The sequence below is a fragment of the Centroberyx affinis genome, unplaced genomic scaffold (genome assembly GCF_046629955.1).
Source record: "Centroberyx affinis isolate AG114_WGS23_722 - 3 ecotype Tasmania unplaced genomic scaffold, CSIRO-AGI_Caff_v1 ptg001200l_1, whole genome shotgun sequence".
Classification (NCBI taxonomy): Eukaryota; Metazoa; Chordata; class Actinopteri; order Beryciformes; family Berycidae; genus Centroberyx; species Centroberyx affinis.
This window is the reverse complement of record NW_027279722.1, coordinates 254699-280000: the sequence shown is the minus strand read 5'-3', so window position 1 is coordinate 280000 and position 25302 is coordinate 254699. Positions and strand designations below refer to the sequence as shown.

At 40.5% G+C, this 25302-nt stretch overlaps 1 protein-coding gene across 1 annotated transcript; it reads right to left on the bottom strand.

The window, feature by feature from the left end:
- Nucleotides 1–6750: 6750 nt before the first annotated feature.
- LOC139648437 (uncharacterized) lies at nucleotides 6751–24772 on the bottom strand. Its single transcript, XM_071524556.1, has 7 exons — nucleotides 24707–24772; nucleotides 14895–14954; nucleotides 13880–14509; nucleotides 13699–13755; nucleotides 13554–13610; nucleotides 11933–13150; nucleotides 6751–10967 (listed from the first exon to the last, which is right to left on the bottom strand). The coding sequence occupies exons 1-7, from the start codon at nucleotides 24759–24761 to the stop codon at nucleotides 9343–9345; spliced, it is 3702 nt and encodes a 1233-aa protein (XP_071380657.1). The 5' UTR covers nucleotides 24762–24772; the 3' UTR covers nucleotides 6751–9342.
- Between the last annotated feature and the right edge of the window lie 530 nt (nucleotides 24773–25302).

Genomic DNA, 25302 nt, shown 5'->3' with positions numbered 1-25302 from the left:
TCTTCTCCTCTTTTCCATCTCTTGTCTTCACTTGTCTTCTCTTCCGCTGTCTCCTCCTGTTTTTTCTCCTCTTCTCTTTTCTGCTCTTCTCTCTTATTATCTCCTGTCGTTTTCTCTTCTGTTCTCTTGTAATTTCGTCTGTTTTCTGGTTCCGTCTTCTCTGTGTTTTTCTTCTCTTCTCTTCTCTTCTCTTCTCTTCTCTTCTCTTCTCTTCTCTTCTCTTCTCTTCTCTTCTCTTCTCTTCTCTTCTCTTCTCTTGGCTGCTGCCCAAAGAGCAACATGCATAAACTCTGAGTATGGGAATGTATGATCCAAGTTATATTATATTATAATATTTTGGCTTGCTGTTGATTTGCACATATCGAAAAACAACAACAACAACAACAACAACAAAATGCTGAATGTATGTACTACCTTACAAAGGCAAACAACAGTACCTAATTTTTTGTGTGTGTTTGAAAATGTTTATTATTATGCTAATAAATTAAATCCACTGCTCTTTTCTGTACTAGAAATACTTCTGTGGGGAAAGAAGATAAACTTTTAGGTAATTTTCCCGTTTCACTGCTCACACAGTTACTGCTCTTTAGCTTAGTAGGGCAGTACAGTCTGTTTATGTGTCGACTGATATATAGTTTACTGTCTTTTGTATATTTTTGGTCTGTTCCCTTGTACTAACCGTGAGGTTCTGTACCATGTGAGCCTCTGTGTATTTATATTACTGTTAGTTGTCAAGTTTATTTGCGTAAGGCTTTAAAAACACAAAAGCAGTGAGAACCAAAGTGCTTCACAAAAGTTTGAGGTTACAGAACAGGAGAGAGCAGAACGAAGACGCAAGGGGAAGAAGAGCGTGGGTAAAAGCATTTTTAATCATCATCATTTTTAACTGTTTTTTTTATCTTTTCTTAAGTGCCATGGATTTTTTTTGTAATCGCTGCTTTTTAGAAATCAGTTTTTCCTCATTTTTTCCATTGGATTTTTTCTTTTGGAGGGATCGCTTAGTTGTAGAATTCAGTTTTTTTCTTCTGTGTCTTTTCCTACCAGCAAGTGAAGAATCAAAACTTTTTCTAGTATCAGTTTGAGTCTACCTGTCTGCTGTTATCAGACCCAAACAGCGCTTCTTCCCCTCTGTCCCTGTGCAAATTCCTGCACATTTACACTGATTTCTGATTTGCATTTGACTGAAAGACACACCTAATTTCACCTTAAGTCACAGCAATGTGTCTTGGCATGCTGGTTTGGACCGCTGACCTACTGGTCCTGCCCACACACCCGAACACACACACACACACACACACACATATGCCCCTTCACCACCATCCCCTAATTATTGCCCCAAAGCAAGCCAAACCTGACATTGTCCACATTCTCTAGCTGGTTGGGGCCTGTTTAGTGAACCAGATGAACATCAGTCCTCCTCTAACAACCTCCCCTCCCACACACACACACACACACACACACACACACACACACGCACACACACACACACAAACCTGTCTACAGTGAAACCACGAAACACAGAGGCAGATCAATAAACAACAGTGTGAATAGAGGAGAAACCAGATTTGTGGTCAGTTGTTTCGTAACAGGATGGATATCAGAGCGTCCTGCTGGTGGCATTTCATTTTCAGTACGTGTGTGTGTGTGTGTGTGTGTGTGTGTGTGTGTGTGTGTGTGTGTGTGTAGAACTCAATGTACCTTCACTGCCAGGTAAAACCCTCCAGGAATCTCCAAAATGTCACCGTTTCAGGAACTAAGAGCCTGGGGCCGGTTGCACAAAACACCTTAAGATTTCTCCTTAGGTATGACACTTAAGGCTTAATTTCTCCTTAGCTGAGGGACGTAAGGGTGTTGCACAGAATCCCTTCAAAGGTTTCCTTAGTTCTAAAAAAATTCTATAGTTTCCATGGAGACCGTTTGTTTGCTTGCACTTGCGCTTGTGACACCTGTTATCGTCTCACAGAGTCGGCCTATAGATAGTAAAAAAAAAATGTCAGAAGAAAAGAAGACAAGAAAACCAAATTGGTCAGAGGAGGAAAAGATTATACTTCTGGAGGAATACAATAAAAGAAAGCACATGCTAAGTAAAAAAAAAAGTAAATTTGATCCGCAAATAACAACAAACAGAAAACAACGAATGTGGGAGGAAATTGCAATGGAAATTAATTCAAGAAGTCTGGTGAAGAGGTTCATCCAAGAGGTCCAAAAAAATTACGACAACTTCTTAATTTATCGCCATAAAGATAAAGATAGAGTCAGAGGCACCTTACGTTTTTTTCCTGACTTTGGATGCTAAGGTCTTTTGTGCAACGGTTTAACTAACTTAAGTATAAGAGCAAGATAAGGAGAAAACTTTAAATGCTTAAGGGAACATTTCAAGGAAACCTTAAGGAGAAGACTTAAAGGTGTTTTGTGCAACCAATTTTTTTTTAAGGAAACCTTAACTCGGACTCGGAAGGAAAATCTTAACTTAAGGTGTTTTGTGTAACCGGCCCCTTGTTTTTAGCTCGATGATGACGACGCATTTTTGAAATTATCCGGTGAGGTTTTGGAAGGGTTTCACCAGCCGCCTGCAGAGGAACCATGTGATCCTTCAGCGGAAATGAAAACATGAAAATCATCAAGATTAGAGTCACAAGGTTTTCATACAACCGCGATATGCAAACGCTCCAAAATGAGATATCCACCCTTCTAAAACAGTGACATCCACTCTCCCATATTGACTGCTGGTGTGGAAGTGAAGCACATTCTAGGAGTCATCTGAAGATATTTGCTTATACAATACTTGTATAATTGTTTGAAGACAGAATAATTAATGTTTTCCAAATATTGAAGGTACTTTTTCCGAAGTGGATATATGGCATTTTGGAATGAAACGCTGAATTTGTGGCGTTGAATACTAGCACAAATGAGTGTCGTCCATAACTAGACACACACACACACACACACACACACACACACACACACACACACACACACACACACACACTGCCATCAATCACCATTCAACTCTGTTCATTGTGCATCTGTCCTACCAACTGCCCACCCATCACATATAGGTGAGGAAAACAGTGAACTTGTTTACTGTACATGCACAACAAAAATGCAATTATAATTGGATTAAAGTAATAATGCGAGTAAAGCCTAATTGTGCCTGATTGTACTAATGCGATTACGGTCTTAGTCAAAGTAAGCATAGTCACAGTTGTCGAGTGAAAACCTTGTAACTCCAAGTTTGGTGATTTTCATTTTTTAAAAATTATTATAAAATGACACATTCCTCTCTGGGTCAAGGACGTTCTACAACCCTTGAGCTTATGAAAACCTTTCAAAACCCACTGGAAAATACATGGCCGCCAAGCTGAAAATAAAGCAGTTTTTCTTAGTTCCTGAATAGTTCAGTCAGTTTGGAGATAAAGGTTTTCACCCGACAATACCGACGATATGTGGAGTACTCTGATTTTATTCTCCTTGACAATGAAATGAAAAATGCCTTTTTTCACCTTGTTCGCATTTTAAATGTCATTAATATACACCTATTTAACAATAAATGGCAAACAAATTACAAAATGTTTATTTAATTTAATATTTTTATTTCCAAATCCCATTACTTTTACCTCCTGGAAAACAGTGTATCTTTAATGGTGACCTCATGCTGTATCAGGAGGTGTGAATAAAAACTTCAACCAATAAAACAACACAGATTTTTTTAACAAACTCCTCTCCGCACCTCCAGTCATAATAAAACTGACTTCCCCTCCCTCTGTTATGTCCCGCCCCAACATCCTGTTTCAACCGGAAATATGTCAAATTAGGGAAGCAAGGAGCTCTCGAAACGCTGCTTCATTATGACTTTAACAGACACCGGTTGGTTAGCGCCTGGTTAGCGAATGTCTGCACCTCAGTCGACTCGTAAGGGAAGCTGGGCTGGACCAAGATGGCGGCGGCAGGAGTCAACACTTTGGAGTTCGGAAGAGACGGAGGTTCTGTTCCAAGACACGGAGATCATGTGTGTTTTTTAGACCCGGGTGTCGTGGAAATCTGTCAAAAGCACTGGACTCATACACAAAGTAAAGACACAAGCCACTTACTGATTTGAAGATTAATGAGATTATTATTGAGTCAATAATAAGGAGACATAAGATCACACCCAAAGCTTACATCAGTATGTCTCAACTAAAAAACAGAATACTTGATCTTATATAGTTTTCTAAGAGACAAAGAAATGATCTGTGGTTGGTCAATGCATATTTTCTTAAATACTTTCAACCAATTGGCACAAAGCCATGAGAGAGGGCATCCCCTGATCACACGTCTACCACATGTGTTTGTCAGACATGCAGTCATGTCACAGGACACCTTCAAAACAGAGCCTCAACATCTGGTTTCACTTAAATGTCTCTACTAAGGTCTCTTTGTTTACAATATAGGTGAAAGGTAAATCAGAACATAATGAATAAATGATAAAACTAGATACTTGACTTAGTTTACTTTGACACGGGGTTAAGGCCCTCCGTGGCTCACTGCCTCTCCCTGATCGACACCAGTGGTTTTCCCTGCTGCTTTTCATTGTAGCATCTAATCAGAGACTATTTCACACCTGGAGGCCGGGTGAATGCAATTAACTGCAATTAACCTGCTGGTTGAATAGAAAACCAGCAGGACTCTGATTCTGAGGACCAGGATGGAAAACTGCTGCTCTAAACCATACACACTCCCTCACTTCAACCTCCTTAATGAGATTTAATTAATTTTTTCACAATTCACTCTGGATAATCAAAATAAATGCTTGACTCGTGTAAATTATTATGGGGAGTTTTTAAATTATGGAATCATGTAAATGGCTTAGTTTGACTTTTGCCTTACAGCTGGCAATAGTCACTTTATTGTCCGCATGTAAACATAGACATTACAAAAAACTGCTCAGTGTACAACTGTTGGAGGTAGTCACTACATGCAAATTTGCATGTGAGAGCAAATTTACATTTAAAGCTGCTGTAGTTCAGATTTGACTATAAAATATAAAAGTGGCTCCAGTCCAGATTTTGCTGTAAAGCTGCAGCGTCTTCTCAGTGTAAACAGGAAGTGATCCGCTGTAGATTCTCCTGTTTGTCCAAATTAAATTCTGCTGTCGGTTTGCTCTCTGGTGGGAAATCTTCTCCACACAGGAAGAGACCGATCCAGACTGAAGAGGGAAAATCCAGAAGAGTCTCCTATAAACAGCAGCAGAGAAAGCTGGACTCACCAACATAATACTCTACGTCACTGCAAGGATTTCTGGGTAGTGAAGTTCAAACAGTTAACCTCTCACTGCCATTTGAAAATCGATTGGAATAAAATAATCGGGATCAAATGCTAAGAACCTATGGGCTCATTTAACTTCACATCAGAAAAAGCCAGATCAAAATGCATTTATTTTATTCATTAATTGATGATTCAAGCAAGAAATAATTCATGGACCTTGATCATGTAATATAGCATTTTAAAAGTCTGAATGCAAAGAGAAATAATTCATGAAAAGTAAAAAAAAAAAGATCTCCCATAATCACCATAATCACAATTCCACAAACATTTTTTTGCTGGAATATTTTTGATTTTGCTTTAAATTAAATAAAACTTGTAATTGTTTTCATCCATTTACTGTTTTAATCCATTTATTGTTTTAGTCAATCTATTTTATGTAAAGAATTTTGAGTTGCATTCTATGTAATAATAATAATAATAACAATAATAATAATAATAATACATTCAATTTGTAATGCACTTTTCATTAGAAGCAAATCTCAAAGTGCTACAGAGTAAAAGAAAAAAAAACAGGAGCATAAAAAACGATAAAAATGAACCAACCGCAAAGATCATTAAAAGCACAAAGTTAAGGAAAAGCTTTGTTAAAAAGGTTTTTAGGCCCCTTTTAAAAGCATCAATATGTGAGAATGGTGCTATAAAAATAAACGTATTATATATAATATGCCAGTTTTTCCATGTTTGTCACATTCACCTGTCTGTGAACCCGGGGCTCTCGGGGCTCCTCGGGGCTCTCGGGGCTCTCGGGGCTCCTCGGGACTCTCGCCGGTGCGGGACCCGGTGACAGCGTCCCGCACGCCGGGCCGTGATCCAGGCATGGACACCTCTTTCAGTCCTCTTTCAGAGTGTGAACTGGATGAAGAATGGACTGATCCCAGACCTGGTGGTCAGCAGGGGAGGAAGGAGGCTTTCCACACAGAGCTATGCTGCCCTCCAGAGGACAACTGCTGTAACTACATTTTGTCTGTTTTTAAAGGTCATGACAGGTTAAGATTTCATATCAAATGAAATTATATGAAACATTAGACCCATAAGTGCTTATAAATGATATACAGTCCACTTTCGATTAAAGTTTATTGGTTCCTGTGGGAAATTGGGTCGTTGCAGCAGATAACAGATAACAACTTGAATGTAAATATGAAATGTTTTTAGACCTAAAAGTTAAAACCTCATTCAACCCAACTGGCTTTACCACTAAGGTCAGGTGAGGTGAGATTTGGGAATCTCATTAAAGACCTGTTTGACACTTAGATTACAATTTAGTCATTTAGCTGACAGTCTTACCCACTACTGTTACACACTCTGAAATATATACAAATGTAGAAACATATATAGGCTATGTGAAATGTATTTTACAGTTCTCCTGTGCAGTTAAAGTCAAACCTGTCTGCTGTGTGTTTCTCAGTGTAAAGAGTCCCAGGAGTCTGTCTTTATGGAAAAACTTTATTCATCTTATAAAATGCTAAACATAAAGGAAACAAATACAGGACATTTATTTTTGGGGGAAATAAGTGTACAGTTGAATTATGTCTTAATGTAATGTCATCAATTAGAAAATATGCATTCATATTTGACATAAAACATATCAAATGCAAAAGCAACAAAGATAATTTTAAATGCAACAAGCAGACCTTCCAGGCTTTACTAACCTGCAGTCTGTTTACACTGATAGACTGAACTTTACAGTCACATACTGAGGAAAATAAGGGGCCAAACATTACAAATTAAACAATAATTTCAGTGAAGCAAACTGAAATAGTCAGAGCTCGATTTACATGACAATTTAACCATTTATGAAAATAAAAACACACAGCCAGCAAATGGTTTGTTTACTAGTCTGAATCATTAAATTCACATGATTAAAATAAACATTCTTGGTTCATTTATGCCACCGATGCTCACAAGTCGCTTAATGCAAGTCCAAGTCAAGTCTCTAGTGTTTGGTCATGAGTCAAGTCTGGTAAATTTCGTCCAGCATGTAGTTTCTGTTGTCACCCGTCAGCAGGATATCTCAAAAACCAATCAACAGATTTAGTTGAAATCTGGTAGACAGATCGGCCTTGGGCAGTGATCTGGATCTGAGATTTCCACCATTGGACAATTCTCTTTTTTTAACCACAAGTATGAAACTAACAGAGACAGAGATCTGATTCCAAATCCTAAGTGGGTCAAGAAATCAATTTAACTTAAAGACCCTAAAGACAACTTTTTTGCTTTAACTTATCATTATGAAGTAAATGTTGATTGCACAGTGTAATGTCTATAGAATAATGACACCATCGGCGTTTAGGTTGGTTCCCTATAAGCCTTGCTTTCACTATGCAATTCTGTCTGCCACCGGGTACGATCTCCCAGGAGAATGAAGGCTTGACCTACGGCACAAAGGAAGTGCGTCATCCGTTGCGCAAACAAAAGAGGTCCGGTAGCTAACCCCAGTAAAAAAAAAAAAAAAAAAGGTTGCTAGTTGCTAGTCGGGGTTTCTAGTTCAAATTGGGATTGTTTCTTGCTTTGGACAGTAGTAATTTGGACAGTAGCCAGGCTGCTGGTGGTAGCATTAGCCATGTTGCTAACGTTTCTGGCTGCTAGCAGTAGCGGTAGCCATGTTGCTAACGCTACCGCTAGCAGCCAGAAAACGAACCAGGAGCTACAAGGAAGCCATGACCTGCCAGAAACAAACATAGACAAACACACAACTATGTTTGTTTCTGGAACAAAAGAAACAAACATCTAACTATGTTTGTTTCTGGCTGCTAGCGTTAGCTATCGTGGCTAGCGTTAGCAACGTTAGCCATGTTGCTAACACTAGCTAACGCTAATGCTAGCAGCCAGAAACAAACAAATGATCCATTGTCTGTTTGATAATCTAAGAACAGGTTTTCTTGCAGTGGCCTTTCTAAAATGAGCAGTGGTGAAAGTCGCTATATTGTGTTATGATCAAGGAGTTGATAAGCAGACAGATGGTTTGTTCTGTTGCACAGAGCTAGACTCTAACAGAAAGAGATCCGGTTGTCTTTGCAACAGCAGCGCAAACAACAACAATACCGCTTGGAAACACTAGAGGGGGAGACAACGGGGGGAAAGTTGAAAAGTTGTCTGTAGCCACTTTAAAAGTTGGAGGATTGTTCAGGAAGTTTTTGTTTGAGGTTGTTTGCTGTTGCTGTAGTTTCTAATATGTTTACATTACATCCAGCTGATTACATTATGTCTAGGCATTAGTTTTTTTTATTTATTTTTATTTTATTTAACCTTTATTTAACCAGGAAGTCCCATTGAGACTAACCTCTTTTTCAAGGGAGATCGGCCAAGATCGGCAGCAGCACAGATAAAAACAAGACAAAACAGACAGACAGACTACAATACTACAGTAAGAACAGACATAGGAACAGAAGCATAGACTAACAAAACATTTTAAAAGGAAAAATCCACTACACAGTTGAGAAAGTTGCTAAATAAAAACAGTGGCATTCCAACGAATCAAGAGTGAAACAGGTAGGGAAAACTCTCCGGTAATAAACAATGACAAATGCTCAACACTTTGTTAGTCTATTATTTCTTACAGAAATGATAATGAGCGAACCTTTGTGACGCCACAAAGTTACGGAAGTTCCAATCTCTGAACCCATCGTCTATCGGTGTGACAACGATTAGACTCTGGGGGCGACGGCCAATATTTGGGGGTTTCCGGTGTAGCCAGCGGACATCCGGGCCAAGACTTCCTCTTCCGTGCGCCGGTCGTTGTTTACAGTCCGATTAACAACTTGAGACGCGAGAATGGAGTCGGAGTTGAGAGACGACGTCTCATATGCAGATATCTGTTTGTAGAGATTAGCCGAAATGTCGTCTGGACCTAAAACACCTACAGAAAGTATCAATGTTTGTGTATTGCAAGGGGAATCCCATTTTCCACGATATGGGACCTTTAATACAATGCAACAATGCCATTCTTTTACAGATGCTCAGTTGCCATCCTTGATTGATCTGTTCAGTTTAGTTTAGTTGCACAATGATAAAACATCTAAGTGAAGTGACAAAACATTATCAGAGGATGATGCATTTGTTTTTGTTTTTGTGTCTCTCTTTCAAGTCATTTACTTCTTTTTCTTGTTTTTTCTTCAATTTATCCATTTTTTCCTTCAGAGTTTCTTGTTTTTGTGTTGAGGGCTCGTGTTTTTTCAGCAATTTATCCACTTCTTTCTTCAGATCATCTTCTTTGTGAGCTGAAAGTTCCTTTAAGAGGCCATACTTCTCGTCTTGCTCCTCAGTTTGTTTCTTATGCTCTTGCCTCAGATTCTTCAGTTCCTCATCATGCCTTTCCGTCAGAGCTGCAAAGTCCTTGATGTATTTCTCTCTGAATTCATTGAATTCTTCAGCTTGCTTTCTGGCCTCCTCTTCATATTTCTTCTTCATATTCTCAAGGTTTTTCTTATAGTTTTCCTCTAATTCTTTTCGCTCCTTTTCCTCCTGTTCTCTTCTGATTCGATCCTCTTCTTTTCTTTTGATTTCATCTTTTTCTCTTTCCTGCTCGTACTCTTCTTGGAGCTTTTTCAATCTTGTTTGCTCCTCCTCTCTTCTCTGTTCATCTTCCTTATATCTTTTTTCCCACCATTGTTTTCGTTGTTTCTCCCAGGCTTCTCGTTCTTTACTCATCTCTTCTCTACTCTGCTCCAGCATTTTGTCAGTGTTTTCCTTTTCCTTTGATTCTGATTTTATTTTTTTCTCCAATGTTCCAAGTTTGTGTTCCCATTCCTGTTGTTGAATTTCCTCCTGTTTCTTCTTCTTCCTTTCATCTTCTTGTCTCATTTCCTGTTCTTTCTTTCTCTCTTCACGCTCTTTGATAATATAGTCTTCCCTTTCCTTCAGTTGTTTGGCTCTTATCTCTCTCTCTCGTTCAGTTTCGGATCTCTGTTCTTCCATTTTTCTTCTTATCACTTGCATTTCTTCCTCATGTTTTCTTTTAAGCTCCTCCTTCTCTCTCTGCATCTCTTCTTCCTTCTCCTTCAAAATCTTCTCCACTTCCTTTTGTATGGCTGCCTCTGCTTCTTGGAACATCTCAGTTGTGTAGCAGCCACCGCCATTGTTCTTCACCATTGCCTCAACCTTGGTCAACAGCTCACTGACTTGCGTGCGGTTGTTTTTATCATAGTTATTAAACACATGGTATCTTCCTCCACAGTCAGCAATCAGATTCTTAAATGAATCATCACATTCCTTTTCAATGTAGTTCTCAATGGACTGCTGCTCTTCCTCCAGTGAATCTCCCCTTGTGAAAAGAATGATGGTGAAGTTTTCAGAATTCTTCCCGAAGCCATCCTTGATTAGTTTTAATGTCTCCTTCTCCTCTGATGTCAGTCTGCCAATCTCTAACACCAACAGGAAGACATGCGGTCCCGGGGACAAAAGACTGATGCATTTCACCATCTCCTCATTAACCTCTTCATGGGACAAGTTTGTGTCAAACAGGCCGGGGGTGTCAACCACAACGACAGGACGACCATCCACTTTACTCTCTGCTTTCTCACAACGTTTGGTGACAGATGTTTGGCTGGATTTGGCTTTAAATGCCTTTGTGCCCAGAATAGTGTTTCCTGAACTGCTCTTTCCAGTTCCAGTCTTCCCTATCAGCACCATCCTGAGACACTCTTCACTCTGTTTTTCATCATCACCTGCAAAATCAAAAGACCTGATCATCAAATTTTGACAGTTGGAACAGTATCAGCTCAAGGGTATATAACTGTGTAGAACCGTGGTGGGCAAACATGTGTCATGGAGGGCCAAGAGTCTGCAGGTTTTAATTCCAACCAAACACTACACCAGGTGGTTTCACTAATCATCACACCTTCAACCAGAGGAGGAACTAATCAGTGAAATCATCAGCCCTGTGTTCAAATCCTAATCATTCTTAACATACTCAGGCCCTGATCCACTAAACGCCTCAGATCCATCACATCAAATAACATGCAGCCAGCCATTTGACTGGTTAGTAACAAAAGTTACAAATGAGACAAATTCATACAAAATTCATGCATATGTGGAGCATATGCACCTCCACCATGCAGATTTGTCTTTGTGCGGTTACAGTGACCACAGCGTGTTAAGTGATAAGCGCCACAGTTATAAATTCAGGGGGATTTATCTGTAACTGTAGTGAGTTAGTAGCTGATGAATGGGTTAGTCAGATGATTTGTTTTGATGCTAAATTAATAAAGGGGGGCGGGTTGGGGGAATGTGTAACAGCACTATGCAAAACAAGACAAATATTTAACCAGAAACTGACAGCAATGATCCCCAATGTATTCAGTGCTGATACTTACAAGGTAGGCTAATACAGCCAAAATAAATAAGGCTCAAAGAATTCTAAATGATTTAGAAAATTCTAAATTATATAGTATATTATTGGATAAAAGTATGCTAATTTGGATTTTCATCTGTGCTGTTTTATAGCATGACCTGGTCATGTCACTTGAGTGTACAGTATGCAGTACATGTAGTAGGTTAGTATCTGGTTCCAAACACAGGCCCAGTGTAGTTTTGGTTGGAATGAAAAACTGCATACTCTTGACCCTCCATGGCAAATACTAACTTGATTTATGACAAAGAAAAGCCAATAAAAATTAAGTGAAGTACTTACGAGTGACCATGTTCTTTTTTTTCAACTCCTCAAGTTCAGCCTGTTGCATGGTGATGCGTTTCTCTTGTTGTATGACCTTATCTATTTGGGCATGGGCAAACATTTCCGTTGTGAAGCAGCATGATTCACGCTTGGAAAGTCTCATTTGTTCCACAGCATCCAACACCTCAGGGACCTGCTGCTTGTCCTTAATGTTGAAGACAACATATCGGCCTCCACAGCTCTGACAGAGCTGCTGAATGTCCCTGTCCCTATTTACAAAGTTAACCACAGCTGGAGCGGTAGGATCTGACTCCACAGTGAACAGAATCATGGTAAAGTCATCGACTCGAGAGCTGAAAGTGTTCTGGATGGTCACTAACTCTCCCTTGTCTTCATCAGTGAGGGGACCCACAGGTATGACCAGAACTAAGGCATGGATGCCCTCAGGATCACAGAGGGAGAGACAGCTGAGTGATTCCTTCATCACTTCCTCCAGAGGGTTTCCATTCAAGGCAGGAAGCTCCACCAGGGAAACCCGACGTCCGCACACCTCTCCCTGATGTTTCACACACTCTGCAGACTTGGAGGATGGATCAAGTGTCATCTGGCCCAAAATGGCCTTGATTGCTGAAGTCTTCCCTGCTCCACTCCTCCCACATAGAACCAGGTTTAAAGGTGGTTTGGCATGTTCAGACACAGACTTTGGGGTCATGATCCCTGTCCCTTCAGTGTAGGTGAGGCAGGTTTCATTGTTTTCTCTCACAATGTTCTCAATCTTCTCCATTAACAATGTAAGGTCATCTTCTAACATGCAGTAGTGCCTTCCTCCACATTCTTCAAGGAGCTGATTTACAGAGAAACTTTTTTTATTTACCTCATGTGTGCTGATAACCATTGAGTATTTAAAGGCCTCTTGACCAAACAAACTCAGGGTGGACTCCAATCTGGGTTTGTTCTCCTCTGTGAATTCAGAAGGGTTCACTAACAGCAACAGTACATTTGGTCCAGGGTTGCAAAGAGCAATGCAGTTCCTCATCTCTTGTCTCACTGTTTCCACAGGTAGACTGAAGATGTCTGGGGTTTTCACTACTGTTAAAGACTTTCCCTTCCACTCCACACAGGCGGCCACACATTGCTTGGTTGGTGAATGAAAAGCTGTGTTTCCTGTGATGGAGTTACCAAGTTTTATTTTTTTCTTTTCACTTTTCCCCAACAGCACAATCCTGAGTGCAGATGCTGTAAGAAAACAAAGAGAAAAATAAAAACCTTAAAAATAATCTCCAACATCCCAGTGAGCACATATGGATGTTGATTCAGTGTTTTACAAACCCTTGGAATTAAACTCACGCCTAAGTTGAAATCACTACATTTGGCTAACTTAGATTTTTTCAGTCAATCTTTTTCAGTCATCTGTCTGTATAGCATGATGAGTTTTCACTTGTTTGAGTACCAAGATTTGTGGTTTTTGGCAAGGTTCTGGTGCAATCCAGCTACAGGACTGACTCGAGTTTGAAATTAATTTAAAGGAGGCAACATTCCTCGTATCTTATGATATATGATACAGTATATATCTTATGGTTTTAACATCACGTTTCAGATTTCTAGCTGGATGATAAATTCCTGTAACAAATGTACTTACATTGGTTGACAGTGCTTGCCACTGGTGATGGATTGTTTGTTGTGATCGGTTTCATCCCTGTGAAGGATGATATCAATAACAGTACATCAACATCATCTTACAGATCTCTAAGTACATGAGAAACATTTGTGATTCCTTTACTTACAGTGGTGGAGAGTGTTTTTTGCTGAGGACAGGGTGTTTGCCATGAGAGATTTCAGCCCTGTAAAAACATGATAACATCAACTGAAATAACTCTCAATTTATGGAATAATAACAACAAAAATAACAATAATAATTGATAAAGTTCTCATCACATCATCATCAAATTGTTTTCCTGCACTTACCAACATTTCTAGCAAGATCCAAGTTGAAAGGGGCTGTTTCTCTTTGTTTTATTCTTAGTTGATCAGTAGTTGCATCCTCAAATACATCACAGCTCGCATGCTCTCCATTGTTTTCCTTCACAATTTGTCCGAGGCATGTTAACAGTTCTGGGAGTTCAAGGTGTTTCTGCCTCAAGTACCTGTTTCTACATTTTCTGATCATGTCTTGTAGGGCTGGATGGTGCATACAGTTTTCCATGACACCTGGACTCTCCTCTCTGGGTGTTGATATCAATACCAGTGAATGATCAAATGAACACTCACTGAAGTTTTCAAGGATTCTGTGTAACCTCAGTCTCTGTTCCTCAGTGAAGTCTTCAGGCTGTAGAACCAGCAGGAATACATGAGGTCCAGGGGCAGAGAGTCCCACACAGCTTTTTACATCTTCTGTCAGTTTGTGTTGGGAGATGTTGGGAAGCAGCAGATCTGGAGTGTTGATGACCACTATTTTTCTCTCCTTCAACCGTCCACTGACTCTCATCAGGCAGTCAGGTATTTTAGTGTTGAACACAGTCTCTCCCAGTAAGAGGTTCCCCACTGCACTCCTCTCAGACCAGCTATTCCCCAGCAGCACAACCCTCAGCTCAGACACTGAAATGAAAATGCTGAATTAAAAAAGACAACCAACAGTAGACTTAACCTAATCAAAGACCAACCTAACAACACTTTAATTTAGTTTAACTGTAACTGGGCTGATGACCAGGAACAAAATCCCATGCCAGGTTTTCTTAGAAGAAGACTTAGAGAAGTTCTAGCCAGCTAGAACTTGCAAACTCGCCTTTGACTGAGTCTTCAAATGAAAGAAAATGTGAACTTGTGAGATCTAGATGGAGTTATTCATAGAGTTCAACCACAAACCTTCAGGTCTTAAGTACTTGATTAAATGTTATAGTTTGTGCCCACCTATTATTAAATGTTAGCAATTTAGCTCTTATGAAATGACGAAATGGTTCTGATTCAGTTCAGTTTGACTCACTGTTAGGGTGCAAGAAAGCATTACTGCTCCTGCGCCTCCGGGGTTTCACGTCCTCTCCCTCTGTAAGAATACAGAAAAATACAACGTCAGACAATGAAATCTGGGGCGTTTTAATATTCCCTTTAAATTGAAGTTTCATATAATGTGTAATAAACCTGGTTAAGAAAATAATAACCAAATAACAATTATGTCATTTAAATGGTTGTTGATGACTCCCATTTGCTGCAACGACCACTATTATCTAGCAAACATTCCGTAATATTCTGATAGGAGGAGAACGATGTCGGATGCAGGTAAGTGGGGATTTACTAAGTGCCGTATTAACTGTAGCCTATATGTATGTATATAAAGCACCACGTGCCATTTCAAATATAGAACAACATAGTGAGCACATTTCTGATCTACTGGGTTGGTGTTAACTGACCAGAGCCCAGCACAAGACCAGGGGATTATTCTGCTCTGAAGATAGGCTTGTGTGGACTTGTCCTATTGTAACCCTGTCCTGTGTCTTATCTTTTTTTTGTTTTCTTTTTCAGGACAACAAAGTCTCTATCACTGACATATCAATTTACAGGTCAAGTCTTTTTGACAGAGTTCGCTGATGTGCAGGATAACTTTGCTCAGCCTGAGTCTCTGGTAGCTGAACTGATTCAGGTGGCCGCTTCTGCTCGATTGGCCGCTCCAGTTCACAAGGTGGAGCGTAATTGGTAGGCAACTGGGAGACCTAGTGGAAGATCTGGGAATGGAGGAAAGTTGAGGGAAATGTTGACAGTTGCCCCCAGATTAGCATGGGTAATATGTAGGTAGTATCCCGCAATTCCCTGACTGACTGGATTGATTTAGAATCCTTCTGAACAACATTTTCGTCATCATAAATGGCAGGTAGTGAGATGAGAATTCAGGATACCTTCCCTCTCAATCAGGACGGTTAGGAGGACAACTTCTGGGATGGACTGATTCCCAATAATAACTTGAAGGGCTGTCTTCACTGATCAGATCTCTCGCTCCCAGGCGCTGCCAAATTCTGGATCACTGGGTGGATTGAAGCTGAAGTGGATCTGTTGGCCCTTTAACTGCTCCTGAAGCTGTGGTGTCATGGCTGAGAATGCTTCTTGGAGTTGTCTGTGGGCTCCTCAGAAGTCGTAACCTGATCCAAGAGGATTTTGGAGGGGGTTCCTCTTCTGGTAATGAATCACTTGAGTGACAGCAGGAAGGCATCAACATCCAGGCTATGGCGGAGTTCAAGTTGGACATTTCTGGTGGTTATACACTTAAAAATGACTCCCCACCTCTTCTCAAAGCGACATCTGATCTTCACCTGGAATGGGCCAAAGTAGTCCACTCTAGTGGAGAAGAATGGAGGCTTAAAGAGGTGGAGCTGGGCAGGAGGTAAGTCAGCCGTTAGTGGAACAACTGGTTGTGCTCGCCACTTCTGACAGTCTGCACTGATGACGAAGTATGTCACGATCGAAACACAATCAGGACCAAGATGTTGAAGCCGTTGATCAAATTCTTTAATGAGTAGATGAGATGGGGATCCTAGACGACCGAATGGAGGTCAAGAGGACAGGCATCATCCAGGTTGCGGAGTTGGCCTCTGACTCTGATGAGACCAGAGTTTGGGTCGAGAGTGGGTGAGAGGGAACTGAGTTGGCTGTTTGGAGAGATGTGTTCCCCTGACCTGAGGGCTTTAATCTCCTCAGGGATACTCTCCTCCTGAGATGTGCGCACAATGTGCACCTCAGTATCACAGTTGAACTGGAATATGTTGCTGCTATAGGAAGCTACAGGTGTTGTCCACATGCTCTCTCCAGGTGTTGCATTTGGAAGGATTAAACGCTTATGAGCAGGTAAATACGGTGTTAAGCATGTAGAAAGCAGATTTCCTTAATTCTACTCCTTCATCAGCAGGACCCGGGATGCTGAGGGAAGGTCATTGGTCTGAGGGACGCTGCGGGAAACAAGGACCCTGGCTCCAATGATTATGCTTGGGTACCAGCAGGATCCAAGCATAGAATGAAGTGACAGTCCAAGGAGTGGTCCAAGCGTTGGTCCGGATAGAAGCTGATTGTTAAGGAAGAGACTGTGATGTGAGAATGAACAGTTAAACACCAAGTGGTCCTTGCTATTATGGGGCACAAGGTGATGTGGGATAAACCAGGTATGGTATGCTTCACCAGAGAGACCACACACAAATGCATCATCCAGAAACTGGCCAAACTCACATGTGCTGGCTAATTGTTTCAGTGCAGTAATGTAGTCAGCCCATTATTCTCCTTGCATCTGAGTACGTATTTAGAATCTGAAACACTCAGCTATGATGATAGGCTTTGGCTTGAAATGCTCAGCCAGTACTCTAGTAAGTTCCTCATATGATGATGATCCACTCAAAACTTGTCTTATTTTCCTGTTTTATTTTCATCAATATATCTCTCCCCGTTTTAGGAATGATTTTTGCACTGCTGCACCGCTGCAGGTTCCATTCTTACCCATAAGATGGCAGAAGAGTGCCGTCTACAGTCATAAGCTTCAGTAACCCTAACCCTAACCCAGGCAATCCCTGTGGCTAGCCCAGCTAACCAGCCAGCAAATTCACTACTAGCCTGTTTGCTTTCGTCTCAGCCAAACTTCTTATACAAATTTGAAATACAGCATTTTCCACCCACGCATTCCCATCTCCTCTGTTTCTCTCCCTAGAAAGCTTGCTCCACAAGACCTGACAATATCTCTGGCTCAAATGCCATCATATCGGCTGTGAGGCCTGAACAGCTCTAATCTTAAAAGTCTCCCTCTTCCCCCTATTACTGGCATCCCAGTCAGGACCAGTGTTGGATCAAACTGTGGTGTTTGTCCAATGTCCAACCCGCATCGTAAATAAATTGAATTTGACTGTTGCCCCCTGTCAGCCCACCACTCCATCGGTGCCTGCTCTAAAAACTATAAAGCTTGGTTTGCTTAATGTCAGGTCCCTGGCTAACAAGTCTCTTTTGATCAATGACCTAATTAATAGTGTTGTAATGTGATGTTATGTGAATGTATTTTCAGTTAGGCAGTCAGAGAACCACCGTGGGGGGGGGCCTTCGTTGGGGGTCCTTGAGTTAGCTAGGTGAGTTGCATGGGTTAGCACAGTTAGCAGTGTGTGTGCTGGGAGTCGTGTGTTACAATAAACGACCTGTTGAATGGAGATCCTGGATTGAGTCATTGGGGAACCCTTGACATTATTACAATAGTTCTAAACTTGATTTAAATTTTTCAACTGAAAAAGTGTTTACAGCCGGCTTATTAAAGGTCCCATATTATGCTCTTTTTAGCTGTTTAAAACATTTCTCAGTGGTCTTTAAAATAAGGTTATGAATTCTGTTGCAAAAAAACACCCAAATCCAGGCTCTATGGGGCCTCTCCATCCTCTCAGTTTCTCCCCTCATTAACTATGCGCTGTTCTGAGTGGGCGGGGATGCTCTGATAATCAGGCGCTGCTCTGATTGGCCGCCTGATCGGCTGGGTGAGGGGGGGGGGGGGGGGTGCAGACCGGTGCAGACGCGGAAAAACTCCAAGACCAACATGGCAGCTGCTTGTAGAAGAAAACTCCGTGACACAACATGTAAAACCTACAGTTTTGAGGCGGAATCTGTCAACCGAACAAGAGGAGGAAGCTGCCGAAGTTTTACAGACACGGTTACAGCAGGATGTCTCTGACTGGTAGGTTGAAATTTCACTGTTTTCCTACTTTCTCACCGTGTGTGTGTATGTGGTTGCGTCGGCTAACGTTATGTGGTCTTTCTGGATAGCCATAGCGGACAAATTTGTATCCCATAAAAACGATATCTGACGTTACCTGCCGGAGTGTCTCGCACTGTAACTATACCGTATGGTTTGTTTGAGTCGTTTTTAGCCTGACGTTCACCGGTGCCGGTGGTTTGAGGCTGTCTAGTAAGCTCGTCAACACAGTAGGTGTCGGTAGCTTTTAGCTGGCTACTTGGATGCTGCTGTAATGTTGTTCCATGAAGTGTCTTCCAATTGCCGTTGTACTGGCTAGCGATAGGAAACAAATCCACACCAGACATTATGTAGTTATTATGTTCAAATACATCAAATTGATGTGAAGACGCAAAAGAACTCATCTGCAGTGGATACAAATATTGTCACGACACCGGCAAACATATGGTTATGTCCCATGCTATCTACCATTTGGACATATGACTGTCGTAATTTATGCCAGTGTTACTCAGCTACAGCTCAACAGTTTTAGAACTATAGCTGAAATATTCAAAAACTGCATCTCATGGAGGCCTGCTGGTCATTCCCCCTGTACATAACATCTTACCTCTTTTAGAGTTGACACCTTTGTTTGTCCTGTACATTAGGTTGTACAGTACTCACATCTACTCTAAATTGTCTGTGCTAATAAACATATAATATAGATAAACGTAATCGTCAGTGTAACGTTCCTATAAAGCTTGCAAAATTCAGTAACAGTTACCCTTTCTCATTCCTTAGGTTACCAGAAGAATGAAGCAGCTTCAGGATCCACCTACATGCATGTTGATCATCCTGGTCTGGAGCCTGTATGTTTGAATGTGTTCTCACTACAGAATGCAATGAACATTTATAAAGCAGACTACGGGACCTTACAGCTTAGAGGTAGAGAGCAGTAAGTTTCTTTTATGCATTCTGTGCATGAATTGATTTGAACATGTGACTTTGGATAATACTTTACATGACAATAAATTTGAGTAAAATAACTGTGTGTTGTTATACTTTATTACATATCCATGTAGAAAAAACTTTAGCACACCTAAAAGTCTTTTAGTGACAGGGGCATAGGACAAAAGTTACTGAAAAAGTAATATAATCCAACAGACTGTCTACACTTGCATGGTGCTTTATTACATTTCAGTCATTGAAATGTAGTAAAGCACCATGTAAGTATAGACACTGTGTGTGGGATTATATACGTTTTTCCCTTTACACACCCATGTAAATTAAATGTGAAACCAATAAGTAACCACAACACTGACTGTTCATACAGAATAAAATTATTTTATTTTAGAAAAGGCATAAAAAAGGCACATGTAGAAACATAACATATTGCTTATAGAGGACCATACTGGGCTGCTTATGTTACAAAATCTACATCTGAGTGTACACAGGGTGTATCAATCACAATAATGATTTATAATTTGATGTTTTTAGTTATCTTATGTATTCGTGGAAAACACCCAACTACAACCTGACCTCATGCCAGATAACCAAAACAACAATAGAAGAGACTAAGTATTCAAATGAAATATATTGACAGTATGTGTACCCTCTTCTCACTGTCTAGCCTACAGATCCTTTGTCAGCTAGTGCTGGGGCTTTCTAGGTCTCAGGGTCAGAGTATTGATACCAGTGTGTGTGGTGCTGTGCAAATGCTGTGAGCTCCCTGATGCTGCCAGCTGCGTCGGGTTCAGACTGCCTCTTGACTGAACCGAGACACGTGGCTGCAATGACGTCCACCTCGGCTGGCCTGTCAGACTGGGCGCACAGGTCTTCTGGGATGGGGATCTTCAAAACCTGGCTCACATGAGGTGCAGGGTCCTGGAAGACTTGATCAAAGATGAGGTCCATCAACTCATCGACGTAATCTGTGGAGTAACAGAAACACAGAAGTCATCAATTGTTCCATTACAAAAGAATATACATTGCATAGTGTGGCCTGACACTGGCGAGTAGCAAAATGTGCAATTTTGAGTCATAAATTATTTTATACTATAGTTTATACTTTGTTATAACATTTGTATATTTATTTAATGACTGATGTCTGAGATGTGCTGGCCCCATAGCAGGGAATGGCAATGTTTAATGCAACCAATTATCTCAAATATTGTTTAGGATATTGCATCATGAGTAATACCTACACCTTACAATATACTGCAATCCAGTAACATGACCACAAACTACAGCCTCAATAATTACCATGTAGTTGATTCTAAACACAGTCTCAAGTAAAATAGGACATTACAATCTCGAGAAAGGTAGCATTTGTTGTAGTCTCTTGTTCAGGTTTTCTAGTTATTTTTTGCCACAACCCCAGCTGATTACAAGACTAGAGTTACCAGACTAGGTGCAAAGACAGAACGAGAAATATTACATGTCATCAGCCAGTAACTCCCTTCCATTCATTTGGCGTTAGAAGTGAAATGTTTGCGGTGACCAGAGTCCCCGATAAACAAAGTACTGTTCGAGTTTTGCCACGTTAGGTGCGGCTGTCTAGAAAGGAGATGTGTCCGCAAAGTGAGCCAGAGGAGCTAACCTTAGCTAACGCTAACGCTAACGCTAACGCTAACGCTAACGCTAACGCTAACGCTAACGCTAACGCTAACGCTAACGCTAACGCTAACGCTAGATTAGCACGCCGCTAACGGCAGTAACTCCTAGCCTGGATCATAGTAGCTTTGTCCTTTCAGGACCTGGTTAACTAGACGATTGCTAACTGTCGTTGTCGTTGTGGCCAACAGGCTTTCTCGTATTCACAGGCCCGCATCAAACTCCGTCCCATCGGGACTGGAGCTAAATCGCTACCCGATGCTAATCGGACTGAAACACCATAAACTACCGTATTCATTTCTCATTCTCAAGCTACGTTAGCGGACACATCTCTCCACACAAGGCAGCTGATTTAGCAACAAAGCACCATAGACTGTGTTAAAAAACAAACATGAAAACAATGTCGCAAACAAGCAAATGGAACATAAATTTACACACGTTAGCAAACCTCGACATGTTCTCAAGCCCAGCTGACTGCACCCAACTGTAAATATCATCACAAAGTGGCGACACTTACCGATTGCTTTGCAACATTTGCTGTTGGGCCACATCCAGTTGGGATAAATCCATCTTCCATCTTCCAGGAGCAGTGTTGATGTAAATCCTGCTTTGTATTGACACTCGTTTACGAAGCAGTCCGAGGTAAAGCGGTTAGCACAAACACGCAAATTTGGACTAAGTTTACTGTAGTCAGAACGTTATTGTAAAAAAAATATCTTTTTATCTTCCGATGCTGAGAGGCAGTGTAGAGCTCTGTGTTCACCCTTGAAGCCAACAACGGAACATTTAGCATGTTTTGCTCTTGCTTTTGACATCTGCTAAGCTGTAGCAGCGAAGGAAAACAATGGCGGCCAACAGCCCACAGAGAGCAGAGAGGAGTGGGAGTGGTTATCCACCATGGAGGTCGGCGTATGCAAATTGCTCCCCTTGGGACGTCACAAGGGGAGCCAAATCAAAACGGCTCGTTTTCTGGCATGTGTTCCCAGGGAGGAGGCTAGGGCAACAATGCAGAGGCATTCACTTCTCACATTCTGGGGGTTGTTAGGTTGAGGGATGACTAAAGTATATGTGTATGGGCAAGGAAAAACGTGTTTTTCATAATATGGGACCTTTAAGTTGTCTGAGGAAAAAGTCGGCCGGCCCAGTCCATCGCAATGATGAAGTATGCTGCAGAGCAGCAGCATGGCTCTTTGATGTGTTTCTAATAGTTTTTAAAATATAATGGAGTTCTATGGCTACTGAGACATGGCTTTATTGGACATAGGCTACACGGACGAGACTTAGCAAAACAAATTAATTGCTGATTTTGTTATTTTCATAGAATTTGTCGGTGGTAAGAAATGCATTAAAAAACACCAGCCTTAACCTTTAAGTCGTCCACCTGCAGCCTTGACCCTCTGCCCACAAGCTTTCTGAAAAATGTTTTTAGCAGTTTGGCGAATGAGCTATTGCAAATTGTTAACCGCTCTCTTTTGTCTGCTGTTTTCCTAAATGCTTTGAAAACTGCTGTTATTAAGCCTCTGTTAAAAAAAAGAGTTGCCTGGATGCCTCTGTGATCACTGATCAGTAATTACAGACCTATTTCTGCTTTTAGGATCTGAGCCACATGGACCTCTCAGGTCATCTGGGACTGGTCTGTTAGTTGTTCCCAGGTTGAAAACAAAATCTGGTGAAGCTGCTTTTAATTATTACGCTGCCAGCTGCTGTTATAAACTGATGCCCTGAGATGCCCTCCTACTGTCACCTCTTTTAAAAGTAGGCTCAAAACATTCCTTTTCTCTGTGGCCTTTTACGAAGTGATCTGCATGTAAGTGTAAAAGGTGTTGTTATTTTAATTATTACTTATTTATATTTTTATTACACTTGCCCATTTTATCTTTTTCTTTTTAATGTAATTTTATGAGTTGATTGTTGAGATTTTTATCCTTATTAACTATTACTTAAAGTCGAGATGAAATGAAAAATGCATTTTTAACCCTTTTAGATCACATCCCCGGTCATATTGTGCACCTATTTAACAATATATGCCAAAAAAAAATACAAAAAATCCATTTCTTTGTATTCTTATATCAAAATCCAATCATGTTTTCTTCCTGTAAAACAAAATATGCCGTGTGCTTACATAAGCATGAACCAACCAATTTCAACCAATAATATCATGACATCCACCCATCAATCATTCTTCAACCTCTAGCTAGCCACACTGGTCATATAAAACCGCACTTCACCTGGGTGGTAGTAGCTGACAGAGCAATATGGAGAGAGAGAGAGGAAGAGAGTGTGTTTGGATATCAGTGGGCAAAAACTTTGTTTTCATTTCCAAAACAATGTTGCTGAGGTCTAATTCATTCATCTCTCCCTTGTCCTCCTCCTGATCTAACAGGTGAGGGAGGTGTGTGTGGAGCCAACAGTCCTCTGTAGCTCCGTTTCTCTCTGTATCGCGCTAAACTCTAAGCCCCGCCCACTGTTTAGCGGTCCAATCAAATGCGAAGGATTTGATTTAAATCCCTCTTGTAACTGTACACCGCTCAAATATTCCGTTTCACTGGGAAATACGTCACAGTACAGAAGCTAAAGACGCTCTAACTTCCGTTTCGGTGGGACTTTAACTAACCCTAACCCACAAATTATGTATTTGTTGTTTTATGTGAAGCACATTGAATTTGCCTTGTGTATGAATTGTGCTATATAAATACAATTTTATTTATAAATATAAAAACCTTTACATAAATAATGCCTTTGCTTTCTTTTGCTATGGCTTTTCTTTACCAGTAGACAATCTACTTTGCATCGTTATCCCTTTAACCACTTTCACCTTCGTCGCCACTGCAATATTCTAGTCAGGAGGAGAACGATCTCGGGATCCAGGTAAGTGAGGTTTATTATTCAGCCATTAACTGGTATTTCAGTATAATATACTTTCCTTTGGTCTTCAGAATATTTCTACTATTTTGTATCCCAGATCATATTGTAGCAGGCACAACAAGTAATAGTATATGATGCTTCTGAACAGATCAGGACAAAAGAGAAGCAAAAAACAGTCAGCTAAAGGTGGTGGAAAGTTACATGGCAACACACCACCTTGTGTTGTGCATCCAGTGAAATTTAATGTTTTGTCGCCACCAAGTGGAATTCTGAGGGCTTTACACCACAAGACAAGCTGGAATGGTGGAAAATATAAGGTAAGATTAACTTTACTTCACTTATTGACTTTCATACAAGAGGAGAAATTGTGTCACTGCAGCAGCAAAACATTGTGCTGTAAGTTAGTGAACAAAAGTTAAAGATTTACAGAGTATACTGATCAGTGCATTAATTTAGAAATGATGTTGTTATGGTACTGTGTTGGTATGAAGCCAGACATTTTAATTAAACAAAACAAAAACGCCTACCTAATTAGCTAAACAGAAATAACTACTCTTTCTAGTAGGATGGATGAAATAAAAAAATAAAAAATAATAATTCTAACAAATTTACAGTGCATAAAGTCTGACTGGACTCACCAGATGCTGCAGTCGCTGACTCCATGATGTCACTACTGGGAAACCACGAGAACATTTTCGTCGTTTTTTAAGAACCTTGAAACACAAGAAGGCAAAATAAGGACACTATACATTCTCTGTCCCTTCATTTGTGGCCTCTGAACTCTGAGGAAGAATGCAGTGTGTAGAGGCTGGGGAGCTTTGTATCATCAACTGTTCTGTTAGACATTTTTAGAAACGGTCAAGGCTTATATAGGCTGTTTATATATCTGTTTTTTTTTTTAAACCTTTATTTGTAAGAGCATGCATGCTCTTTTCCAGCTAGTAGTAGGCTAATATTAGTAGGCTAGTAGTAGTAGCAGTAATAATAGCAGTCTTGTTATTACTGTTGTTGTAATCTTTATTTGTAAAGTGAAGGTTTTACTTCCTTATTCAACTTTAGTCTCGACTTTAGACTCTGAAACAGTCAGAGATTTATAAAGGCACAAACAACTTTCTCCAGGTCAGTAAAGAACAAAATCAACTTCACTTTAAACTATTTTCTCTAAAGGAAAACGTTTCCGTTAGAGTAATTTTCCGTAATTCCGTAATTTTTGGACATTTTTGGATTTTTGGCC

Excerpts from the sequence above, each read along its gene's own strand:
- LOC139648437 (XM_071524556.1), bottom strand. The coding sequence starts at position 24,761 with ATGTTCTCGTGGTTTCCCAGTAGTGACATCATGGAGTCAGCGACTGCA. Across the intron at positions 14,510-14,894 it reads TGCTTTCTTGCACCCTAACA|TGTCTGAGCTGAGGGTTGTG; the intron begins GTGAGTCAAACT and ends TTTTCATTTCAG. Across the intron at positions 10,968-11,932 it reads AAAAAAGAACATGGTCACTC|GTGATGATGAAAAACAGAGT; the intron begins GTAAGTACTTCA and ends TTGATTTTGCAG.